The 25414-nt window shown below is 35.1% G+C and overlaps 1 protein-coding gene across 2 annotated transcripts; it reads left to right on the top strand.

Moving 5' to 3' along the window:
- The first annotated feature begins 1037 nt into the window (after window positions 1-1037).
- On the top strand, window positions 1038-24298 carry adgre5a (adhesion G protein-coupled receptor E5a). 2 transcript variants are annotated; one of them, XM_083524447.1, is made up of 17 exons: window positions 1038-1267; window positions 9733-9816; window positions 10164-10310; window positions 10401-10553; window positions 12503-12546; window positions 13278-13361; window positions 13934-14084; window positions 14189-14305; window positions 15390-15583; window positions 15947-16111; window positions 16303-16497; window positions 17507-17724; window positions 18781-18847; window positions 18941-19032; window positions 19563-19731; window positions 19967-20059; window positions 22575-24298. In XM_083524447.1, the coding sequence occupies exons 1-17, from the start codon at window positions 1240-1242 to the stop codon at window positions 22614-22616; spliced, it is 2043 nt and encodes a 680-aa protein (XP_083380573.1). In that variant the 5' UTR covers window positions 1038-1239; the 3' UTR covers window positions 22617-24298. The 2 variants fall into 2 exon arrangements, with proteins under 2 accessions (XP_083380573.1, XP_083380574.1); XM_083524448.1 differs by lacking the exons at window positions 1038-1267; window positions 9733-9816; window positions 10164-10310; window positions 10401-10553 and adding an exon at window positions 12292-12388.
- Window positions 24299-25414: the final 1116 nt, after the last annotated feature.

A 25414-nucleotide genomic window follows, 5' to 3' on the forward strand; every position in this document is an offset into this window, starting at 1 on the left:
AGACCTTTCTTTTCTATATTTATTTAGCTAACTAGCAACCTAATAACATTTTGTACATGTTTAAGATTGTTACAATGTACAAATATACTGACTAGTAAAGTTATCCGCATATCAATCCACCTTTAGTCTCTCTAACGAGCAAACTAATGTTAGCTTGTACTGTTTAATTCAGTGCGTGCGCAGTGAGAGCGAGCTGACCAGAGACATTATAGGGGTTGAGTTTTCAGTTGATCCTGGTCTACGCAACTAGTAAACTAGTGCAGGATCCTTCTGGAAAAGGGTGTCTTCCAAATGCTGCAAATATAATTATTATAAAATATTACTTTATAATTAATATGTAATATGTTATTAATTATTATAAGTACATTTTTACTGCAATACCAGACAGATTAACTACCAGGAAAAAACATCAATGAAAAAAAAATTGTTAACCTGTTACATGAAATCATAGGGATGTTAGAGTCTTAACTTTAAGTTTAATAGTAATTAATGTTTAAGTTAAAGTTAATTGTTTTTAATCATCTTATAAATTGTCTTTAAAGTCTATTTATTTGTTGTTTGTTTGTTTGTTTGTTTAAAACTGTGCTGTGTTACTTATAAGAATGTGACTGAAAATTGCTCACACAATCTAAAGGTCAACTTATATATTTGTTTGTTTGCTTGTTTTATTCATTGTTTAATATATTTTTATTTACTTCCAGTCTCTACAATAAAATATAGTTATCTGTTTGCCGACTATGGATGTGAAAACACAGTCTTATTTATAAAAAATAAAATTAAAAAATTAAAATTAAAAAACAATTATATTAAAAAAATTTTGCCTTTAGCAGATGCCCTTATCCAGAATGACATAGAAAAGTACTCTGAAATCTCTATTAATGAATATATTCCATCCACTGTAGAGAAAGACACTGAGAGAGAGATCAAAAAAACAACACTGTGTTCTGTATGTATTTTCAGCCCTTTCATATTTATAGCTGTGGAAACTCCTACCGTCAGCATCACAACTACTTTACAGTGTTCTCCCACCTCCAGAGGGGCAGGACACAGACCTTCTCACTGCTTACACATGGAACCCCTCCTCGTCTGATTTCAGAACTGAGTTTAAGGCAGAAAGACTGTGTGTGAAAACCAAAGATACTGATAGTGATTGTGTTCTCTTTTCATTTGAATGTGTGAGAGCAGAGTGTAATCAGCACTCAGTGTGTTCACGTCGGATCTGTTTTCTTTCTCCTCACGATGAAGCACGTGTATCTGCTGTTTCTGGGTGAGTCACATCCGCTATTTCTGGATTCATGTTGCCATGGCAGGGGTTGAGTTTGTAATCATATTGCTTTCCTGATGATATTGTGAATACATCTGCTGGGTTTTTATAAAAAAAATAGTCTTGGTCATAGTCTGCATGAAAGCTGGCGTCTCTAAGTATTATTCAGTCTGATGTAAATGTACAGTATTTATTAAATAGGAAATACTCCATGTCATGAAAAAAATCAGTGACAGTGGTGGATTAACTACAACTAACATATTATTTTCTTATAACCATCATACCCTTAAGTGTTTCCCTCTGTCGTCCTATACAACAGCAGTTAATAAACTAAAATTAATTAACATATTGTTAACACTTCATGCTGTATAATTTTTTCGCGCTCAGCTGTGTGAGGTGTTCCCCCTTACATCTCACCAGCTTTATTAGTTCATGATGTTACTACAAAGTGCAAACTCCTCTGTCCCCCATGAACACTGGAGACTCCTTCTATCACCACATAAATAACTATATAAATATTATCAGACTTTATGCAAAGGGACTCCCATACAGGTTTCTGTGCAAGTTAATACATTTACACTACATTTACATTCACTGTATTCAACAGACATGATTTTATTCAAAACAACAAGTTACTATAGAGAACCAATAATGCATTAGAGCTTGTAAAGGAATTATTAATAAGAAGGAATTATTGGTTCATGGTATTAATTGTGTAAGTAACAGTGGTGGACAGTAACTAAGTTAATGTAATTCCTTACAGTGAATTAAGTAGCTTTTTCGTGTATCTGTACTTTTCTCAAATATTTCCGTTTGAGGAGACTTTTACATTAACTTTACTACATTTCAAAGTTTAAAATCTCACTTTTTACTTAACTACTTTCCGTGAAATCAGTCGTTATCACTCATCTCTTGTTATGAGGATCATAAGGGCTATTTCATCTAATGAATAGGTAAATAACTGTATATCACTTAGGGTATGCTGTGCTGCCTGCTATGCTTTTACACATAGAGCAACACTATTTCTTATTAATGTTTACATAACATTTAAATTTATAGTATGTAGTTTATTATAATGTGTGTAGCAACAAAACAATTACATCCTATCTAGTCTAGTTGGATTGGAGTTAAACAGCACTTATTGATTTGGTTACCTTTAATTGAGGTGATATCATAAAGGTTTTCTGTGATTGTACTGAAAAGCTCCTGGACTGAGTTCAGTAAGGGGGAATCTCCAGTGCAGCTTAAAAGGCTAATTTAAAAGACATATAGGATGTTGTATGTATCTTATGGCTACAATTAGCCAAGGAGTTGTTTGTTTTTGGTTCTGAAAGTTTGATAAATTGCGCACAATGCACAATGACATGTACTTTAACTCAAGTGAACATTTAAAGGGAGCATTTTCACGTTTACTTGAGTCATGCTTTGTGTACTTCATCCACTGCTGGTCCACCACTTCACAGGTCCCACTCCTCAAGACATCTGTTTTATATAAAGACATTTCTCATTGTTTTTGATTATCTTGTCTTTTGTCTTAAAAGACAAGATATTTTGTGTATATAATTGTTTGTGCATTCCATCTCATGCCTCTGTTGCTAGTCATTTTAGAAGTCATTTTAGAGAGAGAGAGAGAGTGAGTGAAAGAGAGATACACAAATGTGTGTGTGTGTGTGTGTGTGTGTGTGTGTGTGTGTGTGTGTGTGTGTGTGTGTGTGTGTGTGTGTGTGTGTGTGTGTGTGTGTGTTTGTGTGTTTGTGTGTTTGTGTAGGTGTGTGTGTGACAGAGAAAGAGTGAGAGAGAGAGAGAGAAAGAGAGAGAGAGAGAGAGAGAGAGAGAGAGGACATGTGATTCTAGTAATATAGTAAAGTCTGTAATATTTATTTATTCACTGTATTTTATACAGTAACGAGTAATGAATTGAAATGTCATTGTGTCATTGTGTTTGTTGTTGCATGTGTGTGTCCTGTGGCAGGCAGTACCTCGACATTTCATTTTATTGAACTAGAATTACATAAAAAGTTTATTTCCTTGGTGGTAACTATGATTCCTCTTCATTACACCATGGCATCATTGATTTTTTTTTTTTCTATAACAGAACACAGCGAAGGGTTGAGTTATGTACACAAAGCATGCTTAGTGTGTGTTTTAAAAAAAAAATTGTGTCAATATTTCACAGTATTTAGCATTTAGTATTTATTTCTTTGCTGACTAGTAAAGTAGGTGTACAATACAGTAAGTGTTATCATTATAATAATGATAGTTTGTTGGCCGTAAAACTTTTGCCTTAAATCCAATATATAACTTACAGAACTGTAAGGTTTGAGTTTGATGAAACTGATTTACTGTCACATCCCAAACTGGTTTATTTTACTGAACTACAATTACATAAAAAGTTCATTTGCTAAAAATTAACTGCACCCCATATCTGTCAACCAATCAGAATCAAGTATTAAACAGCACTGTGATATAAAAAAAAAATGAATCCACAGCTTCTGGCAACTCAGAATCGAGAAACTGTCAGGTATGTTGTGGATTGGATTTTTGGAGTACTTTTTGTGCCCTAATCGCAAAAACAATGTGAGCAGATGTTTATTAAGAGGCCTTTGCCTCTTTAGTGAGAAAAGGTCTGTGAAACATCTGCAGTTTTACAAGCATCTTCAGGCAGGGAAGCGATGCATGAGTGAAAAGAGCTCAGGAAAATCTGATGTAGCTTCACGGTGTCTGCAAAATGTTGGAATATGTTTTAAAAATCTGACCTTTTCTTACATTTGTTTAATCTTTCAACTTTTACTTCTAACCACAGGTTTTTCTCACCTACACACACACACACATACACACACAAAGGGTCATGACATCATGGGACGATGACAAAACAAACGTGTTGCTCAGGGGAATTCAGCAGAGCAGATGTGAAAGAAATGATAAGGGGGAGAGAAAGCAGATGTGAGGTGAAGAGTGCATGGTGGAGATTTGGAAAACTGGGGTGTTTGTTACAGGAGGAAACAGAGGCACAGGAAATTAAAGGTGCATTTATCGCTCTGTGCGTTACAGGACTGCAGGAGTGTGGCATTAACTCAGGAAGAGCTGTTATGCTTGGGGGGAACTCTAGAGGAGGCAGATTGGTCGGGTAAAAAGTTGTGTTTAAAAGCATAAATAAGAAAAAACTTACACTTAGTGCGAATAAAAACCGCTAAAAATATAAATTAGTATGAAATATACTCCTACTAGAATGACTAAACCTTCAAGTAAATATGAGTGGAGATGTAGAAATGTTTAATTAACAGAGTGGAATAAAAAAAAATCTATAATAAATATAAAATTTATTAATGTTAATAATAAAATTAATATTTCATTAAATTACAATTTTCTTTAGAAAAAGTGTGGTGTCAAAATGAAGTAACTCTAACCACCCTAAATTAATTATATTCTTAAAACATCAGTGTTTTACCACAGTCATATCTCTATATTATTGTTTTTAGCTGTTCTACATTTTTCATAGATGTTTCATTTAATAAATCTTTTTTTAATGATGCCTTGATTTTAAATAAATAATTAAATTGCAAAATGGAAAACCTCAAGGTGTGCTTGGATGTGTTTTTTTGCGAAAGAATCCACACCTTGGACCCACAGCATTGTTGATTATTTTTCTATAACAGCACATGGGCAAGTATTGTTTTCTGTGCACGTAACACGAGAGATGCTTAGTGTGTAATTTAACATGAAAATTGTGTTAATTATTCATAGTATTTAGCAGCTTTATTTCTTTACTGACAGATTTGGAATCATAAGAAAACTCTAAAATAAAATTAAATGCTAATTAAAATAAAAGTATTAATGCATGGATATTAATGAAAAGAATTTTAAGAAACTTCATATTTGCATTCTCAAATTATACCTGTGCAAAAAACTATGGAAAACTGTAATTACACAAATAAGCGCATTTGCTTGTACATTATGAGGCACATGGGCAACACAGTTTAGTCTGTTTGCTCTCAATAAAAATAGGGAGGTGTTCACTTCAGTAAGTGTTATAACTTAATACAGCTTGGTTCCTGTTAATGTATCTGGTAAGTGTTGCACATGCCACCTTCCCCTTTTTCTGGCTCCTTAACTTGCAGCCATGTGATGATTAATCCATAACTATACCTTGTATATTTACCTGTAACAGGTAAAAAAAAAAGGTGATACCACACCAATTTAATAATTATAATTTTTATTACATTCATTAAAACATCACACTTCTTTATCTATTGATCATTAACATGAATATTTTCAAGCAAAACAAGTTCAGTAGCTATAAACAGTTGTTCCCGTACATCGCTTGCGTTATTTCCTCTTTCTTGAAGATCTCAAACTGAAAGACAGTGTAAAATACACCAAAACCGAAACGCCTCTTAAACAAACCCATCAAATGACCCAACAGATTTCAAATCTATGAGAAAAGAAGTAGCTGTAAGGTAAAAAAAAGGAAGTTATCCATTTCATATGAAAGGTGACAGTTAGCTCTTAAACATACACAAAAAGGTTCTCAAAATCACAAATTCTTTCAAGTCAAGTCAAGAAGCGTTTATTGTCATTTCAACCATATATAGCTGATGCAGTACATAGTGAAATGAAACAACGTTCCTCCAGAACCCAGGTGCTACATAAAACAACATAAAACAACAGTCACAGAAACAGAAAAAAAAAACAGTGCATGTGTGCAACTGGTGCAAACAGTGCAAAAAGACAACACAAGACAGTGCAGGACAACACAGGACAGTGCAGGACAATATACAATACACAAAACACAAAATAGCTCCGCCAGTAAACCTGTCTTAACAAAATAAAATTAGGTGCACAGTAGCAGAAAAATTTAAACAATATTGTGCAATTAAACATATAGCAGCAACAGAGATAAAGTGAACAGTGGCAAAAATATGTGGACAGAATATTGTGCGAAAAAACAATTAGCAGTAATCCTGGAAGGTGTGCAAAAACGGCATGTAAACATTTTTGTGGTAATGATTAGTGTGAGTGGTACTGAATGATGGGTGTGTGCAGTGTATGATATGTGTTGAGTCCGGTTTGTACAGATCAGTCACACGAAGTGAGTATGAGTGTGTGTTGAGTCCGGTAAAATTGTGCAGATCAGTCACACAGTTGTGTGTAAGTGTGTGTGAGAGTTCAGTTCAGTTCAGTTCTTTGTTGAGGAGCCCGATGGCTTGAGGAAATAAACTATTGCACAGTCTGGATGTGGCGGCCCGAATGCTTCGGAATGACCGAAGCATTAACATGTAGTTAATAAAGCAGATAGTGCTTCTACAGAGAAACCACAAACAATAAAATCTTAAGCCTGAAATTACAACTTTACCTCTGATTGTTCCGAAGCACTGTCACTGAAGACCTCTTCTATAAATGTTATCTAAGCAGCTCAGGGAAAACCGAATCATGGCAACATTTATTCTTTTTTGTTCTACTAAAGCACATTCATTTTAATATTAATCCCACTTTCTGTTAAGCTAGATGTAAAGATCAGCAGCATTGTGGTAGAAGAGTATAAGAAGCCAGCCAGTGATCTAATATCCACTGTACAGAAGCACCGGATATTCTTTGTGTTTTAAACTATTCAGAGCTATTTTAAAAACCATAATGTGAATAATACAACTAGCCATTACAAGATATTTCTGCGCCCTGAAACATTGTCACGTGTCTAACTTGACCAGCTGTTCTCTCGACCAGCAGGAAGAACCACAAGGACATTTCTGACCTGACAGCTGTTTCTTAGGAACAATACAAGGAACGTTGTGTGGAATAAGTGTTGCTTTGACTGATCCCACATGCAGCTGTGCCTGCTCAGATGCCAGGGCCAAAAAAAATCCACAAAACTCACAGAAAATAAAAAACAGATCAGGTACCAGGAGTAGGTGGAGGATAAACGATTTATCTCATGCCCAAGGATTCCACAATACAGCTCCATAAGTCATAAAAAGAGAGTTATAATATTCCTAAGATGCCTTTTTCATTCCTATGGAGAGATCATACCTGCTTCAAGCAGTGCAGTTTAACCACTGTATTGATGTGGCAAGAAATGAGACAGTGAAACAAGTTTACCAGATACACACTACACCCACATTAGTATTGCAGACGTCTGCTGTAAGACAGCATGTGAATGTTGATGAAATCGCAGGTTTTTTTGGTTTAATGCAAAATTGTTTCCATTGGACAACATGAACATGCCAAGAGAAGCAGAAATTCAATGTATATTGAACAGCCAGCTTTCAATGCATTATTTGGGGTCCCACCTTTACCCTGTGGGTCAACAAGGCTATCATGAGTGGGTTTGGAATAGAAAAACGAATCTCAGTGTCAATAGGACAAAACAGTGCTTGCTTGTCAAATATACAGTTTCTTCAGATTTACTTTTACAGCATTTGCCAGACTTCCTTAAAAAAGCAACTTACATTTATGTAATATAATACAACTGAGAAGTTGAGGGATTAGGGCCTTGCACAAGGTCCCAGCAGTGGCAGCTCAGTGGATCTGGGATTTAAACTTATGACCTTTTAATCAGAAGTGAAACATCTTAACCACTGGGTTACCATTTCCCCAAGAGGAACAGTGAGATCCCTTAAAAGGGACAGGACCTCATTACCAACAGAAAATCTGTCAGTTATCAAGATAAGGTAGATGCAAGTGCAGAATCTTTATTTATTGCAAACATAGGACACAAACACTAGAACCCAAACATGAACAAAGAACCAGAAACCAAACCTGAGCAAGGGCATGGAGAGACAAGCATGTGATGATGAGTGCAGTGAAGGCTGAAGTTATATATGCAAATGCTAATGAAAAACAGACAGACAGACAGACAGACAGACAGACAGACAGACAGACAGACAGACAGATAGACAGACAGATAGATAGATAGATAGATAGATAGATAGATAGATAGATAGATAGATAGATAGATAGATAGATAGATAGATAGATAGATAGATAGATAGAACTTTATTGTCATTGCATTGTACCTCTATGCACTTATATAAATGTACAGTGTGGATATAAAGATACATATAGAGAAAAATAGTGCAGATGTTATGAGGAGTAAAAAATATATACTATGTAATATGTACATTGTATGTATAAAGGTTGTCAATCAAATTAAATATTTAATCGCAACTTAATCGCACATTTCTATCTGTTCTAAATGTACCATGTATTAATACTTCCTGTTTTTAATACTTTAAGCAACATGGACATGAAGAAATATGAATGCAACATAGAGCATTAAGAAAACAATTCTTGTAAATGTTTTAAAGTAATAATGGTGGTTTAAATGACGTAAATCATCAGGACACTAAACGGAACCTTTGCTATGTTTCCACACGGACAGTTAATGAGGTGATACCGGAGAAACTGCACCTCTTCAAGTCAAGAAGCTTTTATCATAATCATAGACATTTTACAGATTTGAATGATGTTTTGTTTTTTATCTGTATGATCAATAAAGACAGTAATTTAAGTTCGCTTCGCCATTATGAGGGAAAAACCCACAAAACGCCACCCAGAGGGTTAATTGTGTAAAACATGGTGGATTTGGTGTTTGATTTGAGACTTGGCGCAGAAATAAAACAATGTTTACTGATTACAAATATTTTTCGGTGGAGTTTATTTATTTATTTTATATCTAAGTAAAGAAGGGACGTCTTGAATAAATGTATGTTTTGCTGAAGGTTTTAATTTCGCCTCTTAAATTTTGTTATTTATTTATGTATTTATATTTTTTTATAAAAATGGTAAAAACAGAAATGTGCACTGATTTGAGAGTGTTAATACAATTTAGTGCAATTTAAAAGAATTTGAATTTTAACAGCCTAATATAAATTAATACAAAATTAATAAAAAATTACCTAATGAATGTATCCAGGCTGAACATCCACATATAAAACACAAGCAGAGAAAAGATGATGATGATGATGATGATCAGGAATGTCTCTGTTCCCAGTCATGTTTACATCACTGACTCCCTCTGTCTCATCCACTTTATCTTCACTTTTTGTTGCTTTCTGCCTGTTCATTCTTAGCTTCATAAACTAGTCTACATCTGTGGTGAGTGAGAGTGAGGGATTTATACACCAGTGGATTAAAAAAGACGCACAATGACAGGAAACTGGTTAATGGGCTGAAATCGGCGCGCAGTTCAAAAATATTGACATTTCACCAAATAAATAAATTAAAACTGAAGTAAGTTTTGAAAATGTAAGAAGTAAAAAGTACAGATATTTGTGTAAAAATGTAATGAGTGAAAGTAGAAAGTTAAATAAATAAAATTAAATAAATAGTGGAGTACGGATACCAAAATAATCTACTTCAGTACAGTAACAAAGTATTTGCACTTCATTACTTCCCACCTCTGAACAATATTAATAATGAAATCAACACAGATACGCAGTTAAACTGAACTAAAGGTACATTATTTGTTGCAGGTCTCCTGTTAGCTGTACTGAGCAACGCCACCACTGATACATGTGGTAAAGGACACATAAGGCTGGCAAACGGTGAATGTGAAGGTATGAACAAACCTGCAAGAATGATTTTATAACACTCCTTTATTTCAATTATAATTAAATACATGTAAAATTATTTTCCTCAACATTTTTTATTTCTTTAAACTTGAACTGATGTCATCTGTATTATTTGTTACCTTGTAATTAGAACACACAGAGTTGTGCTCGGTCACCTACGAGCTTTCATCCCAATAACTGGTTTATTATCAAACCCAAGTGAACTCTGAAGAAACAAACGTGTTTGAAACATACTTTCTATTCTGCATATTAGAGAAAATTAAAAGGAAAAAATGAAAGAGTTTACATGATTCTGAAATTTCTTTACATGTGATCTCTATCCTATGACACAGACGAAGACGAGTGTAAAGAGGAAGTGTGTGTTAATAATTCAGTTTGCACCAACACTGTCGGTGGCTACTACTGTCAGTGTGAGACTGGATACCAGAATAAGAACAGGAAACTTAACTTCACTGCACTTGAAGGGTTAGAATGCAAAGGTCAGTATGTCTATAATACTGATTTTATTTCCTGGATTAACGGTGCACTGAGGATAAACCTGAACCTCTTTTCTTGTTCTTTTCTCTCAGACATCAATGAATGTACAGAAAACAAAATCATCTGTGGTCCTAATGCCCTGTGCAATAACACCATTGGTTCATATTCCTGCATGTGTGATAAGGGTTTTGTGGCCAGCAACAAACAGGAGCGTTTTAATGGGAGCCAAAATGTTACATGCACCGGTGAGTAAGGGTCTAATTAATTTTTCACATGGTTTCATTTCGGCTTCATTTTTGTTAAATTAAAAATGTTGTTCAACTGAGGTTGTATTTAGCTCATTTAAAGACATGCTTAGGACAAGATGATTTTAATCTCCATAAGAAAAAACATAGAATACAAAGGGTGTACTTTCTTTTTTATACTTTTTAACTGTTAATTTTGCAGATCAGCAAAGATTTGTGAAACAAATTTGTCTATTAATTGTAATCTGGTAGTAATCGTTTACCAGGATGCTATTTAGAATTGTATCTGATGCATCACTTCCATCAAAATCACCGTACATACTTCATTAATCTACATATAGAGAAAAAAAAAAAATTTTCTGTTAGAAAAATGATCCACAATGCAGCAGTATTATGATGCATCTACATATTAATGTCATTGCATTTTGCTAAATACTGTATTTGTTTTAGAAATGCAAAGTTACGGTTATGGAAGACGAGTTATCTGCAAGACATTTGTTAAAGTTTTTTCTTATGTTACGCTTTAAGTCTGGAGCCTTAGACTCCTCAGCCATTGTTACATATTCTTTCTCACATTATAGCAGTTAGAAACAATTGTTAATGAGATAATAAAATAAGAAAACATCTATATATGTAACTTTCCAGCTTTCCACAATCTCTGAAACTGGAGACTGGAAATGTGGAGTAAAGTTCTCCTGAGAGAAAACATCACCATATAAAAAAACCATTACCAATGATCACTTTTTAAAAATGTTTACCACCCTGTGATGTGCAGATGTGATACTATGCAACGGTGAGGTGTGAATTTATTCAGGTGGCGGATAAAAAAAAAAAAACAACCAACACATTAGTTTGTGTTCATAGTTTTATCCACAATCAAGAGTAACTCCCAGGCATTAAAAATGACATCATATTTTGTCTTATACCAGACATATGTCTTTGTGTGTAATCGAAAACCCACAAAACTGAATATTTTTATAGATAATTTATCCGCAAAAAAAAACAAAAAAAACAACATAAAGAACAACTAAGAAAATTTGGGGAAAATGTTGTTTCTTTACAATTACAACATAAATTGATTAAACCCATCATCCAGACAAGTTTGATGGGAGTCCATGAAAGCAAACATAGCTGTAATCATTTTTGTTATTACTTCCCTCTCTCTCTTTTTTTAAAAATAACTTACTACAAAAATGGTAATTTATCAGATCAAAGTTTGTCTTGAGTTAAATAAGAATTAATAAATATGTATATATCTTATATGTGGGGTTTTTTTGTATGTTTGTTTGTTTTCCATTTCTTAATCATTCTTAGCCTTTATCCAGTTTTTGATGTGATAATGCATGTACATCATAGTGATGGATGATTAAAGGAACAAACATCCAGAAATCCCATCAATAATTTTTAATAGTAAAGAAAAAGGTTTTTAGAACATTTGAAAAGTACATCTAAATATTCATTTGTATAAAATGTTCTTGCAGAAGTGTTAGATAACAATATATAAAGCACTATAAAAAATGTTATTATTATTATTTTATAGTAAATTTCTGCTAAGTCGCAATAGATATCAATTTATATACATCTCCTCGAGTCCTACAAATAGTCAGGAATGAATGCAAGACATTCCTTTTGTCTCGACACATAACAATGAAACTCCTGTGTTTTCCATTCATGTTTTTCACCGTGATTTCACCGTGATTTCTGCTCTTGTTCTTTTCTTGCATACAAAATCTGCAATAACACAAATGGCTCCTATTTCTGCATGTGTCACTCGGGTTTTGTGGCCAGCAACATGCAGGAGAAGTTTAATAATAGCCAAAATGTTAAATGCAATGGTGAGGTGTAAATCCGAAGCATGATTTCAATTATTTGTATTATTGAGTACAATATATAGTATGCAGCTGCATTCATGTTACCGCTATGATATTAATGATTTGTTTTCTCTTTAGTACTGCAGTGTGACAGACTTTACAATGAAAGCCTGTCTGTACAGGTATCTATTTTTATATATAAGAGATAATCAAAAAATTCTAATGCACAATGTGTCTCTAATCACAGTTAAATGACATCCAAGCCTTAAAATCTGTCTCAATGTGTTTAGACCTGAAACTGTAGACTTTATGGACAAAGGAATTGGGACTAAAACTTCCCCACACTGTTACGCCAAAGTTGGGACACACAATTGTATAGGACGTGTTTGGATGTGCTAGCATTTCATTTTCTTTTCACTCGAACTAGAAGACCCAGACCTGTTCCAGCACAAAGCCAATTCCATGATGATAGGCTTTACATGGGTTGGAATGGAAGATCTTGAGTAGCCTTGATTTAGAGCTCTGACCGCAAACCTATTAAACATCTTAGAGATAAATCTAAACACTTACTGCACCCCAGGCCTCCTCACCTCACCTACATCAGTACCTGACTTTATTTACAGCTGAGAGAATCTCACACAAATCTCCACAATCACCAAAATCAAAATCTAGTGGATCATCATACCAGAAGAGTGGAGGTTATTATAACAGCACTCAATATGAAATTGGAAGTTCAAAATGCACAAACCAATCTTAAGGTCAGGAGGTTAGGAGTCCCCACTAACCTTTGTCCATAAATGTCACTGATTCTGAGAACAACAGCACTGAATCTGTGTGTTTTTTTAAATAAGACCAGAATGCCTACACCAGACATACACTCATTATGTATCTCCTCCTTCTGTCATCCCCACAGATCCCTAAAAAGCTGACAGATATGCTGATAGAGCTGAAAAGCTCGTGTTTGCAAAAGGGAGCCAGTGGAGAGGAAATGCTACCGGTAACTGTGCACAATAATCTAGTGACTTTCAAGATATTTGTATGCATTTAATCTAATGACAGACCACCGCTAGGTCTACATACAGATCATCACCCAGTATTTTTATTATTTTAATAACACTTTAAGTACTAAGCTTGATTTTGTTTTACTCTGCATTGAATTAGTAGCATTACATGTATATTTATTGGACCATAGTAAGGAATTCAACTCAGGATGTTATTGTAGGCATATAATCAGTCACAGGTTGATGTGTAGATTCTTGACTCAAAGAGAATTTCCTCTTGATCATAAGTCATTTAAAAAACCCAAAATGGCATTCTTTTTGGCCATTTATAGTTACATTTACTGTGAAACAGCAACAAAAAAATCTTCCTGTTATCAGCTGTAAACAGACATTTCTATGGCCAGTATATAAGACCAGACTATTTTGCTTTTATAAACCAGAGCTAGCTCAGTGGTTAAGACTTTGGGTTCAATTCCTAACATGAACAAGCTGCAGAGTGTCTAGTCTTTGAGCAATAAGCCTGGATTTATTTCCAGTTTAAACTCACCTGACACCCTCCCACCCCCAGATTCTCCTTGGAGCATTAGAAGACTTTCTCTCAAACATGTCATTAACGGACACAAAGACCATCACAGCTTTGTTCAATTCGGTTGAAAACGCATTGTTGCTGATAGGACAGCTGGCTAACAACAGCATCTCCCAATCAAATCTTCAGAATCGTAAGAGACTTAAACAGCCATCATTCCCCCTCATTTTACTTATTAAACCAGATACAAAATGATACCATGCAGATATAATAAATACACCAATATTTCTTCTGCAGGAGTTAAGCTTTTGATCCACAGAAGCCCGAACGCCCCACATGGTGGATTTAGTATGTCCACAGACAGCGTGCAATTAAACAGCCACTGGGAAACGGCAGCAGGAAATTCATATAAAGGTTCAACCTGTTTTTCAAACTGTGCTTTAAAGTCACCTTCTTGGATCGTTTGTTTAGGAATAACATGCAAAATTAAATGTACTTTTCTTAGTAACACATTGTGTCCCAGAAACAGAGACAGGGACTTTTACAGTAACATGAGAATTATATGTTTGTTTATTTACATTGTCTGGATCAGACACCAAGCAGATGAGTGCTTTGTTAAGCTGCTTTTCTGTCTCCTTGATGAGCCTAAATGAAATAAATTTTCTGAACTTACAGACACATTGAATTAGGAAACAGACGACAGGTCTAGAGCATTACCAGCAAAATACATATGTATTATATATATATATATATATATATATATATATATATATATATATATATATATATATATATATATATATATATATATATATATATATATATATATATATTAATAAAAGTCTTAATCTGTTGCTTGAATATGCTTCTAGTAAAAGTAAAACTCCTCCTTTTAGAGCTTTAATTGACAAAAGGTACTGAAAGTTCTCACATTTGAATGGACACATCAGGCTTTTTTAAAGAGGAAGTGGTCTATAGTTCCAGACACACACTTAGAGACACTTTCGCCAGAACAGTAGGATTAGACAATAAAATATAGTGAAGTGAAAGTTTTCCACAATATAAAATACAAGTTCAGATACTTGAGAAATGTACCTATGTACACTAACACAGCATACATATTTAAAAACTGAAAGGTTCATTGAATCAAACAATGATCAAATGAATCAAATAGTAAAATGATTCACTACACCAGTTTTTGGAATAAGATTTCGCATATACTAGGTTGCACCATTTGACACGGTATACTTTACTATAAAGTAAGCTGCCGATGGTGAGATAGAAATGCATTGAATTGTTTTGTATTTAATATTCAAGCATGAAGCATGGCAACCCTAGAACTAATACAGTAAAACACACAGGTTATTATACACTTAAACCTGCCATAACATAACTTGTCAGTTTGCATGCGAGGAAAATAAACGGTTATATTCAGCATTGCGATACATAATATAAAGGTTGTAATGCTGTAACATTGCGTGTGCACATTTCTCATCAGGATATGCAGCTGCCTCAATGGTCACATACGAGAGTCTGGACAACAACAACAGCGCAATCAACAGCTATTCCAGGAGGAAAAGTATCTCTACAGATCAGTACAGGCTCAACTCGAAAATAGTGACGATAACAGTCACGAACCCAGACACGGCTCATCTGAAGACATCGGTCAAGCTCACATTCTCACACCTGCAGGTACCATGCTAACATCTACATGCATCTACAACATCTATCTATCTATCTATCTATCTATCTATCTATCTATCTATCTATCTATCTATCTATCTATCTATCTATCTATCTATCTATCTATCTATCTATCTATCTATTATTTTTTTATATTTATATATTTTTTTTAAACCTGCTCTTTGGTCGTCATAATTAGTATATCCAGTTCTCTGGCTTTGTAGACTTATCAAATCACAATGCATGTGGCAAAAAAAATCTATTTGCCTTCATGTTTGCCTTCATTACAGCACAATTCTTGTAATTACACAAAAATAAATCAGGACATCAGCATGCAATCGTTTAACATCAAACTTGATTTATCTCTGACAGGAAACGTCAATGAAATCAGTTTGTGTGTTCTGGGACTCGACGCTGAAAGGAGGTGCATGGTCCAATGAAGGCTGCACTGTGCACAAGTCCAACAACAAATCCACTGTCTGCTTATGCTCACATCTCAGCAGCTTTGCTGTTTTAATGGCACTCTATGAGATGGAGGTGGGAAACCCTACTGAAAACAGAATTATGGAATGCCTTCATTCTATTCTTTATCTGTGTATATATATATATATATATATATATATATATATATATATATATATATATATATATATATATATATATATATATATATATATATATATATATATATATATATATATTATTTTTTTTTATATCCTTGTCCATAGGATGTTTTTGAGCTCGAGCTGATCACTTGGATTGGACTCTCGCTGTCTCTAATCTGCTTCCTAATCTGCATACTGACCTTCTGGCTCATCCGTTCCATCCAAAGCACCCGCACCACTATCCACCTGCACCTCTGCATCAGCTTCTTCATTGCCGACTTTATCTTCCTTGTTGGAATCAACCAAACCACAAACAAGGTACCTCAATACATAGCTGCTATATTGAGAATGTTCCAGTTAATATTTCATGCACGGTAATTAAAGTGAATAAAAGATTCGAAATGCTTTAGTGATCAAAATGTTCCTTTGTAATTTAAAGGGAACTTAAAAAAAAAATCGGGCATTGTTGTGGGGACCAGCTCCCCACAACAATGAAAGAACTAAAGTGATTTACCCGAGTGTATTTAGCCGAGATTTAAATTTAATAAAACGTGAAAAAAATGTGAACTGGACCAAAACATTTATTTTGACAGAACAAATTCTGTTTTAGAATAAAAAATAAAAAAACAACATTTGCTCAAAGGCGTATTTTACAGTACGTAAATTAATTTAGCTGATATCATTTGCACTGTTTTAATATCTTAACATATGCATTTATCAAACCTTTGAATACAGAATATAAGAGGAATATAATATCTACACTATATGGACAAACCTTTGTGGACACCTGACCATAAGATTAGTGTTTCCTTTCTGAACATCTTATTCCACATTTTGTCTTCATTTGCTGTTATAATAACCTGAACTCTTCTGGGAAGATCTTCCACTAGATTTTTCGAGATTTGTATGAGATTCATTCAGCCACAAGGGTGTTAGTAAAGGCAGGTACTGTTGTAGGTGAGGTGAGGAGGCACAGCAGATTCTTTAAAACTGTAGGTTTGAAAGAAATCAGACTAAAAAAAAAAAGAACAAAATGCACAGGTTAGAGAATAAACAAAGGAGAGCATAGAATAGATTGGCTGGTAAAAACACAACAGACAACAGAGGAGAGGGCTTTATTCTAGATAACAAATAACGTAATGAAGAGGTAGATGAGCATTATGCTATTTGGGACACAGTCCAGACTCTTTAAATGTGTATTGATCTCTAATCCATTCACTGCAGCACAAACCATTTTACAAACTCCTCTGAAACAGGTTCCCTCAAAATAAACTCATCTCCTGTATGAGTAAATTCCTCTGAGTGTTTCACTTCTCTCCTCCTCCAGGTGGGATGCGGGGTGGTAGCAGGTCTGTTGCACTTCTTCTTCTTGTCTGTGTTCTGCTGGATGTGTCTGGAGGGCGTGCAGCTTTTCCGCATGGTGGTGCTGGTATTCAACACCACTCTGAGTCGAGGATACATGATGGCTGCCGGATACGGAATTCCTGCCCTTATTGTTATCATATCAGCCAGTGTCAATTACAGAGGATATGGCACACCGCGCTAGTAAGTGTCATCTTATAATCTTTATTCATAGATCCAAACATATCTATTGTACATGTATGTGTACCACAGACAAGATGGGTCAGAGATGGGTCCAAAATATTTCACCCCCCAATTTTTGCATTTGCTTTTTCATACCCACAAGCCAGTTCACCTAGATTATACTGACTACTAGGGAGGGTTAAAGCCCACCAAGGGTACCTTCACAGTTCTCATTATCTAGTCTGATGTGAAGGAGAGTGGAAAAGTCAACTCAACCTTTATTGGCATTCTTCCACATACACAGTATACAAAAAAACGAAAAGTCGTTACTAACGGACCAAAGTGCGACTGTGAAACAGCAAAAGTGTAAACATTATAAAAACATTAGGTGTAAAAATGAAACATAACAGAGCGAAGGTGCGATAAATATCAGGTAGATGTGATAAATATGTTGAAATGTTAGTGACGTAAGAACAAGAGTAAAGTAAAGTGCGAGCGCACAATCAGAGATGACGGTGTGCGGATGTCTGGAGATGTGCTACAATGAAAACTGATCTGCATCCATTATTCATATAAAGTTCTCATACATTACTTTTTATACTAATGTCTATTCAAAAGCGAGAACTTTGGTACTCCTGCTCAAGTAGAAATGTCAGAGGAGAAGTTTTACTTCTACTGGAGCCATAGTTAAGCCAGAGATTTTTGCTTTCTGCCCTCTTTTGAATACTTCAGCTCACAAATGGTCACAATTGGCTAAAGTCACTTTAATTGACAGGGAAAAGAGAGTGTGCCCCTCCCACCCAGACGGCCACTTTCTAACACTGGAGGAATTAAATGTGGTTTATGGTGTCTGTGGTGGAATTTATGAAAACTAGAGTGAAAGTAGCCATTATAACTTCCCTGTAAGGATATTATACCATGATACATACATGAAACATGTAGCAAAATCTCTAAGATCTTTATCCTCTGAATGTGTGAATTCTTGCCTGTGATGACACGTACACTACAGCTGCAGTATTTCTTTAATAGTATAAAAAAAGGAATACAATTGCTGATGTTGCATTATTTGTTGTATAGCTGCTGGCTCAGTCTGGAAAACGATTTCATGTGGAGCTTCTTCGGTCCTGTTTGCACCATCATTGTGGTAGGTACTGAAACTACAGGCATTGACTGTATGTTTGACATTTTTGTCTCCTCGGTGAGATCTCATTATTATTTTTTTCTCCATCCTTGCCAGGTCAATGCAATCTTCTTTATTATAACGGTAACGAAGCTGGCGCAGAAATTCAACTCCATCAACCCTGACTTAAGCAACCTCAGAAAAATCAAGTAAGATTTATTTTAGTCACAGTGCATTAAAGTTCATAAGATATTATAGGGAAGTGGTAGCATAGTAGTTGAGGGTTTGAGCTACTGATGTCAGAGGTTCAAACCAGAGCAATGCCAAGCTGATATTGCTGGGCCGTTGAACGTGGCCCTTTACCTTCTTCATTCCAGGAGCACTGGATTATGGCTAAACTTGCACTCTGACCCTAGTTTTCTAACAAGCTTGGATATGTGAAGGAAGAATTTGACTGTGCTGCAGTGTATATGGGATGAGTCTCTCTCTCTCTCTTTCTTGTGCTCTCTCTTTCCTCTTTTATGTCTTCATAGGGAGCTTTATAGGTGGTTTTACTTGAGTATAGAAATGAAGTACTTTGTCAAATATCTATTGTACAGCATAACACTCAGATGTGATTGAGTGTTTTCTGCCCTCTTTTGAATACTTGAGCTAACAATTGGCTAAAGTCACTTTGATTGACAATGATTTCAGATCATTTTAACTGATATACACTGTAAATATTTGTTGCCCCCTACAGGACATTTACAATCACTGCCATCGCTCAGCTGTGTGTGCTGGGGATCATGTGGATATTTGGCTGTTTTCAGTTCAATGAAGAGATGCTGGTCATGTCTTACCTCTTCACAATCCTCAACAGTTTTCAGGGGGTGCTGATGTTCATCATGCACTGCCTGTTTTCAAAACAGGTGGGTCTTATTCTTTTAAGAGTGCACACAGCCAAAAGAATCTTTAAAAATGAGATCTAGATGAAGTGTTATGAAGCAGATGAATGTGGTTTCAGCAACCAATGATCTATTTGGGTCTCAGAACAGTCTCTAGACTTTCCACTTTTTACTTACACATAGATGTTACTTACACATACACATTATATCCAACGGCCACATCATGCCACTAACAACTCTCCTTCTTATCCTTCATTAGGTGAGAGATGAGTACATCCGATTCTTGACCTGTCTGACTATGCAGAAGAGTCCTTACTCAGAGTTCAGCACAAACCAGTCCAGCAAATCTCAGGTATACACTCCCTCTCAGTCTACATCCACATTCATTTACAAACACACCTTCATTTCTCTACGTGTTGGTCTCTCGTCTATACTAAGGTAGCTTTTTGAAAACGCTCTCCTGAGTGGACGATATACATCATTGTAAGCTGTAGTGAGCGACTTTTTAAGACAAAACAAACAACATTGTAGAACATCTCAGGCGACCCACAGCAACAAATCTAACACTTTATGTTCAAAACTTAGGAAAGAAACTAAAGTCAAAGTTTCATAGTTCCTTCAAGACGAAACTAAAGCTAGTTTTATTTTAATAACATTTTAATTAAATAAGACTTGCATTGCAGTCATGTGACGCAGTCCTATTACCTAATCCTGTAACGCAATCCTGTGACTTAGTCTTGTGACCCATCATGTGATCCATGCAACACAAAACAAACTTGGCGTGTGACCACAGCTATTCTTCTTTATTCTGCTTTTCCTCAACGCCAAATGAAAAAACCCTGGATGGTGCAATGGGTATTTATTTATTTATTTATTTATTTATTTATTTATTTATTTATTCATTTATTTATTTATTCAATAGATTGCATATTGAATATAATGTTTAGGGCTACATTTGAAATAATCCTTCTCCAACTATTTCTATCCCTATACTGTGCATGCATTCAAATATATGAAGCCTCAGCAACTTAAAAGGTTTAATGCAAAGTAACTTCATTTAAATTCAGAAATAAATTAGTTACAAATATACAGTTTAGCAACATTTAAAATCCCTTATACATTCATCCCTATTGAGAAGAAACCTTGAGAGGAACCAGACTTAAAAGTAAATCCATCCTAATGTGGGTAACACCAGAGAAGGAAAAATGGGGTAGTTCAAATTAAATTAAAATAAAATAAATATATTTGTCACATACACATTCTTAGAAATTTCATTTTCAAATCAAATTTTACATTCGTAAAATTTAAAAGTTAAAGTAACGTAAAAATAAATACAATAAAATATACATGTATATTAAAATATAATCTGTCTATAAAGTATGAAAAGGTAAAGAATAATAATAATTAAAGATTTTATATATATATATATATATATATATATATATATATATATATATATATATATATATATATACACACACGCATGCACGCACGCACACAGACACGCACACACTAGAAAAAATGTGTATATATATATGTACATATACATACATGAATTAAACATGTCAGCAGTATATGCAGTGCACATTGACACCGCACCATTGTGTATAGTGTATTTATTCTTGTATTTTTATTCTCTTTTTTTAAAGCCAACCATGATCTTGCACACCCCTCAGCACATGTGCAGTAGCACCCCTGGGTGACACCAAATGCCAATTCATTATAATTCCATTATTGTCGAGGTTACCCACTGTTCAGCTATTTTATGAGTTGCTCAGTAGCTCCTAGTTTTATAACCACAAATGACTGTATAAGACTGTAGAAAGAACATTACTCATAATCACACACTCCAGTGCTCATGTTAGTTCTCTCTCTCCAGTGTTCTGTATTGTTTAGACTATAATCACACTCTTGATGTCACCCAAATGAGGATCGGTTCCCCTTTTGAGTCTGGTTCCTCTCAAGGTTTCTTCCTCATCTAAGGGAGTTTTTTCTTGCCACAGTTGCCATATCTGCACATCAGGGATAAATACACACCATTCACCTTCACTGTTGATTTCTGTAAAGCTGCTTTGAGACAATGTCTGCTGTGAAAAGTCCACTTCAAGAAATAAACTTCACTTCACTTCACTGATGGAGACACAGATACAAAACTGTTTATGGCAAATGTGGTCCTAAACCATTGCAAATTTACCTTTACAGTTCTTGAGTTTAACCCTTCACAGTGATCTTATGGATCTTTAGACAGTTCATGTGGAAAAATCCACAGCAGCAGTGAATGGTTTCGCATTGAAGAGAACTCCATCCAGAAGATCTGAAAAGTAGAATAAAACAGGAATAGAGAATAAGAACGACTCTATATGACTCTTATATTGAATTTGTAATGTAGGCTCATGGAGAGGTAAAAAATAAAGAAGACATTATCCACAGGATGATAAAATATTGGTTTAGCTCCAGTGGAGTTGATACAGATATTAGCTTCAACGCCAGGACTGATATGTAAAGCGACTCTACTAAAATAGCCTGTATTGGAAGGTAATGTGTGAAAGTTTGCTGTAAATCCCTAATTCATTTCCCGGGCTAGCTATCGATTGAAATGATTGAATGTAATGCCGGCTTTGACAGCATTATCGAGACATTGAGACAGATCCTTAATCGCACTCTGGTCTCCGACAGTGACGGTGCAGTGAAAGTGGATTTTTAGATGATATTCGGGGAAAGAACAATTTCTCAGCACCGACAGACGCTTTATTACAGGCCCAGGTTAAGATAATGATCATCTGAACGCTTTGAATGAGATGACATGAATGGAAAAGTGTCTGTTCCTGTCTAAATGCTTAATAAACTCTGACTTTTTGGCTCCACAGGTGTCCAAAAGCATTCAGAACACAGGAGAGGCCCGGATCTGAAGCGTACACAGCCGCGGGCCATGCTTTTTTCAAAATGCAAAGTGACCTTGTCTGCACCCTCACTGACTTTCCTATGATGGTGGATCATCCAACATAAGCTCACATGGTGGATTAGCTGCTTATTGATTCTGTGTGTGTTGTGTGTGTGTGTGTGTTGTGTGTGTGTGTGTGTGTGTGTGTGTGTGTGTGTGTGTGTGTGTGTGTGTGTGTGTGTGTATGTGTGTGGGTGCATGTGTGTTGTGTGTCAGCGATGCTGCTGTTTCATGACCTTGTACATACAAATCCATGTTGTACAAATCCATTATACTGTACTTGATGTCATGTTCAGTGGAAGTGGTAGCTCATCATTCAAGAACCTCCACCCAATCAGAATTTGACAATAAATCACAGGACAATAAATCACAGGAATGGAGCACTCAACTATAGATACCGTGATGAAAAAATTCATCAGTATGCCGAGTGTGTGTGCCGCAGGAAGGACCGACTGGGAACGGGGCGTAAATGAGAACGAACCAAATAAAGCTTGATCTCATATGATTGCTTCTCAACCACGTCTATAATGTGATACACAAAGAAAAACATCTCCTCTCCTGAGAAAAAACATCACCAATAAACCTCAGGAGAAGTGACTGATCAGCTTTATTATAAGACATTAATATTAATATTATTTATTAGATTTTTTTCCCCAAGCTTTTAAATTGGAAGGGTGGATGCAGGCCATAGTGAAAAACCCTTATCAAATGTATTTATAAGTGGCTTTATGTCTTTTTAATATGATGTACACATTTTTTTATTTGAAATAATTTTCTAATATATAATGCTGAGCTTTAATTATTTGAAAGTTTTTTAAATGTATATTTTTATGCAGCGTTACAATGCTAAGAAAAGCATTGTAAACAAAAATCCTTTCTTTCTGTCAAAGATTTATTTTCTATTGTCATTCTCGTATATAATGTGTCAATATTGTTGTAATGCAAATCTTGTGTTATGCTAGTTTTTTATATGGCAAAGTGGCAAAATGTTGTAAACTATATGGACAAAAGATTGTGGACACCTAAGGTTAAGATTTGTATGTGCTCTTTGAATATCCCTTTCCACATTCAGTCCTGATGTTCTGTTATAATATGCTGTTATAGCCTCTACTCTTCTGGGAAGATGTTCCATTTTGTGTGCTTGTGGAGATTTGTATGAGATTCATTCAGCCACAGGGGTGTTAGTAAAGTCAGGTACTGATGTAGATGATGTGAGGAGGCTTGAAGTGCAGCCAGTTCTCCAAATCATCCCGAAGATGTTCAGCAGGGTTAAAATCAGAGCTCTATAGCAGGAGATCTTTCGTTTCAAATCATGTAAAACAATCTTATAGAGGCGGCTTTCGGCCCATGGGCCTCATCATGCTGGAACAGGTTTTGGTCGTCTTGTTCAACTAAAGGGAAAATGTACCACCACCGCATCCAAATACATCCTATACGATTGTGTCTCCAACTTTGTACAGTTTGGGGAACGACCACATAAGTCCCAATATTTTTGTCCATATTGTGTATGTTAGGACAGGAGCTTAGCTGCATTTTTGTCAGGTACATTTTGGTCTATTCAGCGCTCCTTTAAATTGGATGTATAGATCCAAACCATAATGGTAAGTTGAAATCCAAATGCTATTAAATAAAATTTATCATTTCCTTTGAGATCTGTGACTCAATTGTATTTTTCTGTTAAACGTTTCCACAAAGAAAATATCAGCATATGAACATTAAAAGTTTCTTTCAAAAAATGTTTTTTATCTGTATAGTAAAACAGATAAGCAATTTTCAGCCTCCACCATACAACTTCCCGTGTATGTTGGTATTAAATAAGCAGTGCATAATAAATGTGATATACACTTTCTGAAGCAAGAACCTGATGAGAATGCACTGTGGTATAAAGGGGAAATACTCATGTACAGAACATAATTGTGAAAAGTTTATTAGTACACTGTGTCCGTGTGTTTCAGGAAGGACCAGCTGGGACGTATTGAAATTAAAACTAACAAAATAAGGTTTGACTTCATATGATTGCTTTTAAAAGATATATTTAATGAGATACACAGAGAAAAAAAAACATCTTTTTTATCCTGAGGGAGCACATCACTAATGAAGCTCAGAAGCAGCGACCGATTCAGGCTCAAGATAAAATGTTTTTATTATATTATAGTGTTATTATTATAGCTTTTAACAAACGATACTGCAGATTTACTAAAGTCCATAAAATGAATATCCAGCAAAACAGGAGGCAGAGGTGAAGGAAAACAGTATTGTGGTGAAAAAGAATAAATACAAACAGTATCATTTGCGTTAAAAGGATGTTGAGTATAAACAGATTTTGAGTCTGGGGATGAGTGCAGGACAGACTTAATTATCCACTGACAATTACATTCTCGCCACCTTGATTTTTTCTTCCACAAACATTCGTAGGTCAATTGATAAAATCTGATGTATGCATGCTCAAGAGCATTGTTCTGTTGCATGCCAATTTCAGATGACCTCATTTGTCTTTGCTTGTTCATTGTTGTCTCATTGACTAGTTTGTCAAATCCTGTGGCTAAAAACAAGCGAAGGGAAATGAAGGCACCGAAGGATATTGTTCTAGAACTAATTCAGATACGGTTTTGCAAATCTTTTTACTAGCTATGGGAAGTAGGACTTCATGATTCCAAATCCATAAATCTGGACCCGCCGAATAAGAACGTCTGCTGAATGCTGTAAATGTAAATGGATCTCTTGGAGTTTTCTTTGCATCTCTAAACATTGAATGGTCTTGACAGT

The sequence above is a fragment of the Silurus aristotelis genome (assembly GCF_946808225.1).
Source record: "Silurus aristotelis genome assembly, chromosome: 21".
In the NCBI taxonomy this organism is placed as follows: Eukaryota; Metazoa; Chordata; class Actinopteri; order Siluriformes; family Siluridae; genus Silurus; species Silurus aristotelis.

Bases quoted from the DNA above. Each gene is read 5' to 3' on its own strand.
- adgre5a (XM_083524447.1), top strand. From the start codon at position 1,240: ATGAAGCACGTGTATCTGCTGTTTCTGG. The intron at 9,817-10,163 runs GTATGAACAAAC...CCTATGACACAG, and splicing joins GGCAAACGGTGAATGTGAAG to ACGAAGACGAGTGTAAAGAG. The intron at 16,112-16,302 runs GTGGGAAACCCT...CCTTGTCCATAG, and splicing joins TGGCACTCTATGAGATGGAG to GATGTTTTTGAGCTCGAGCT.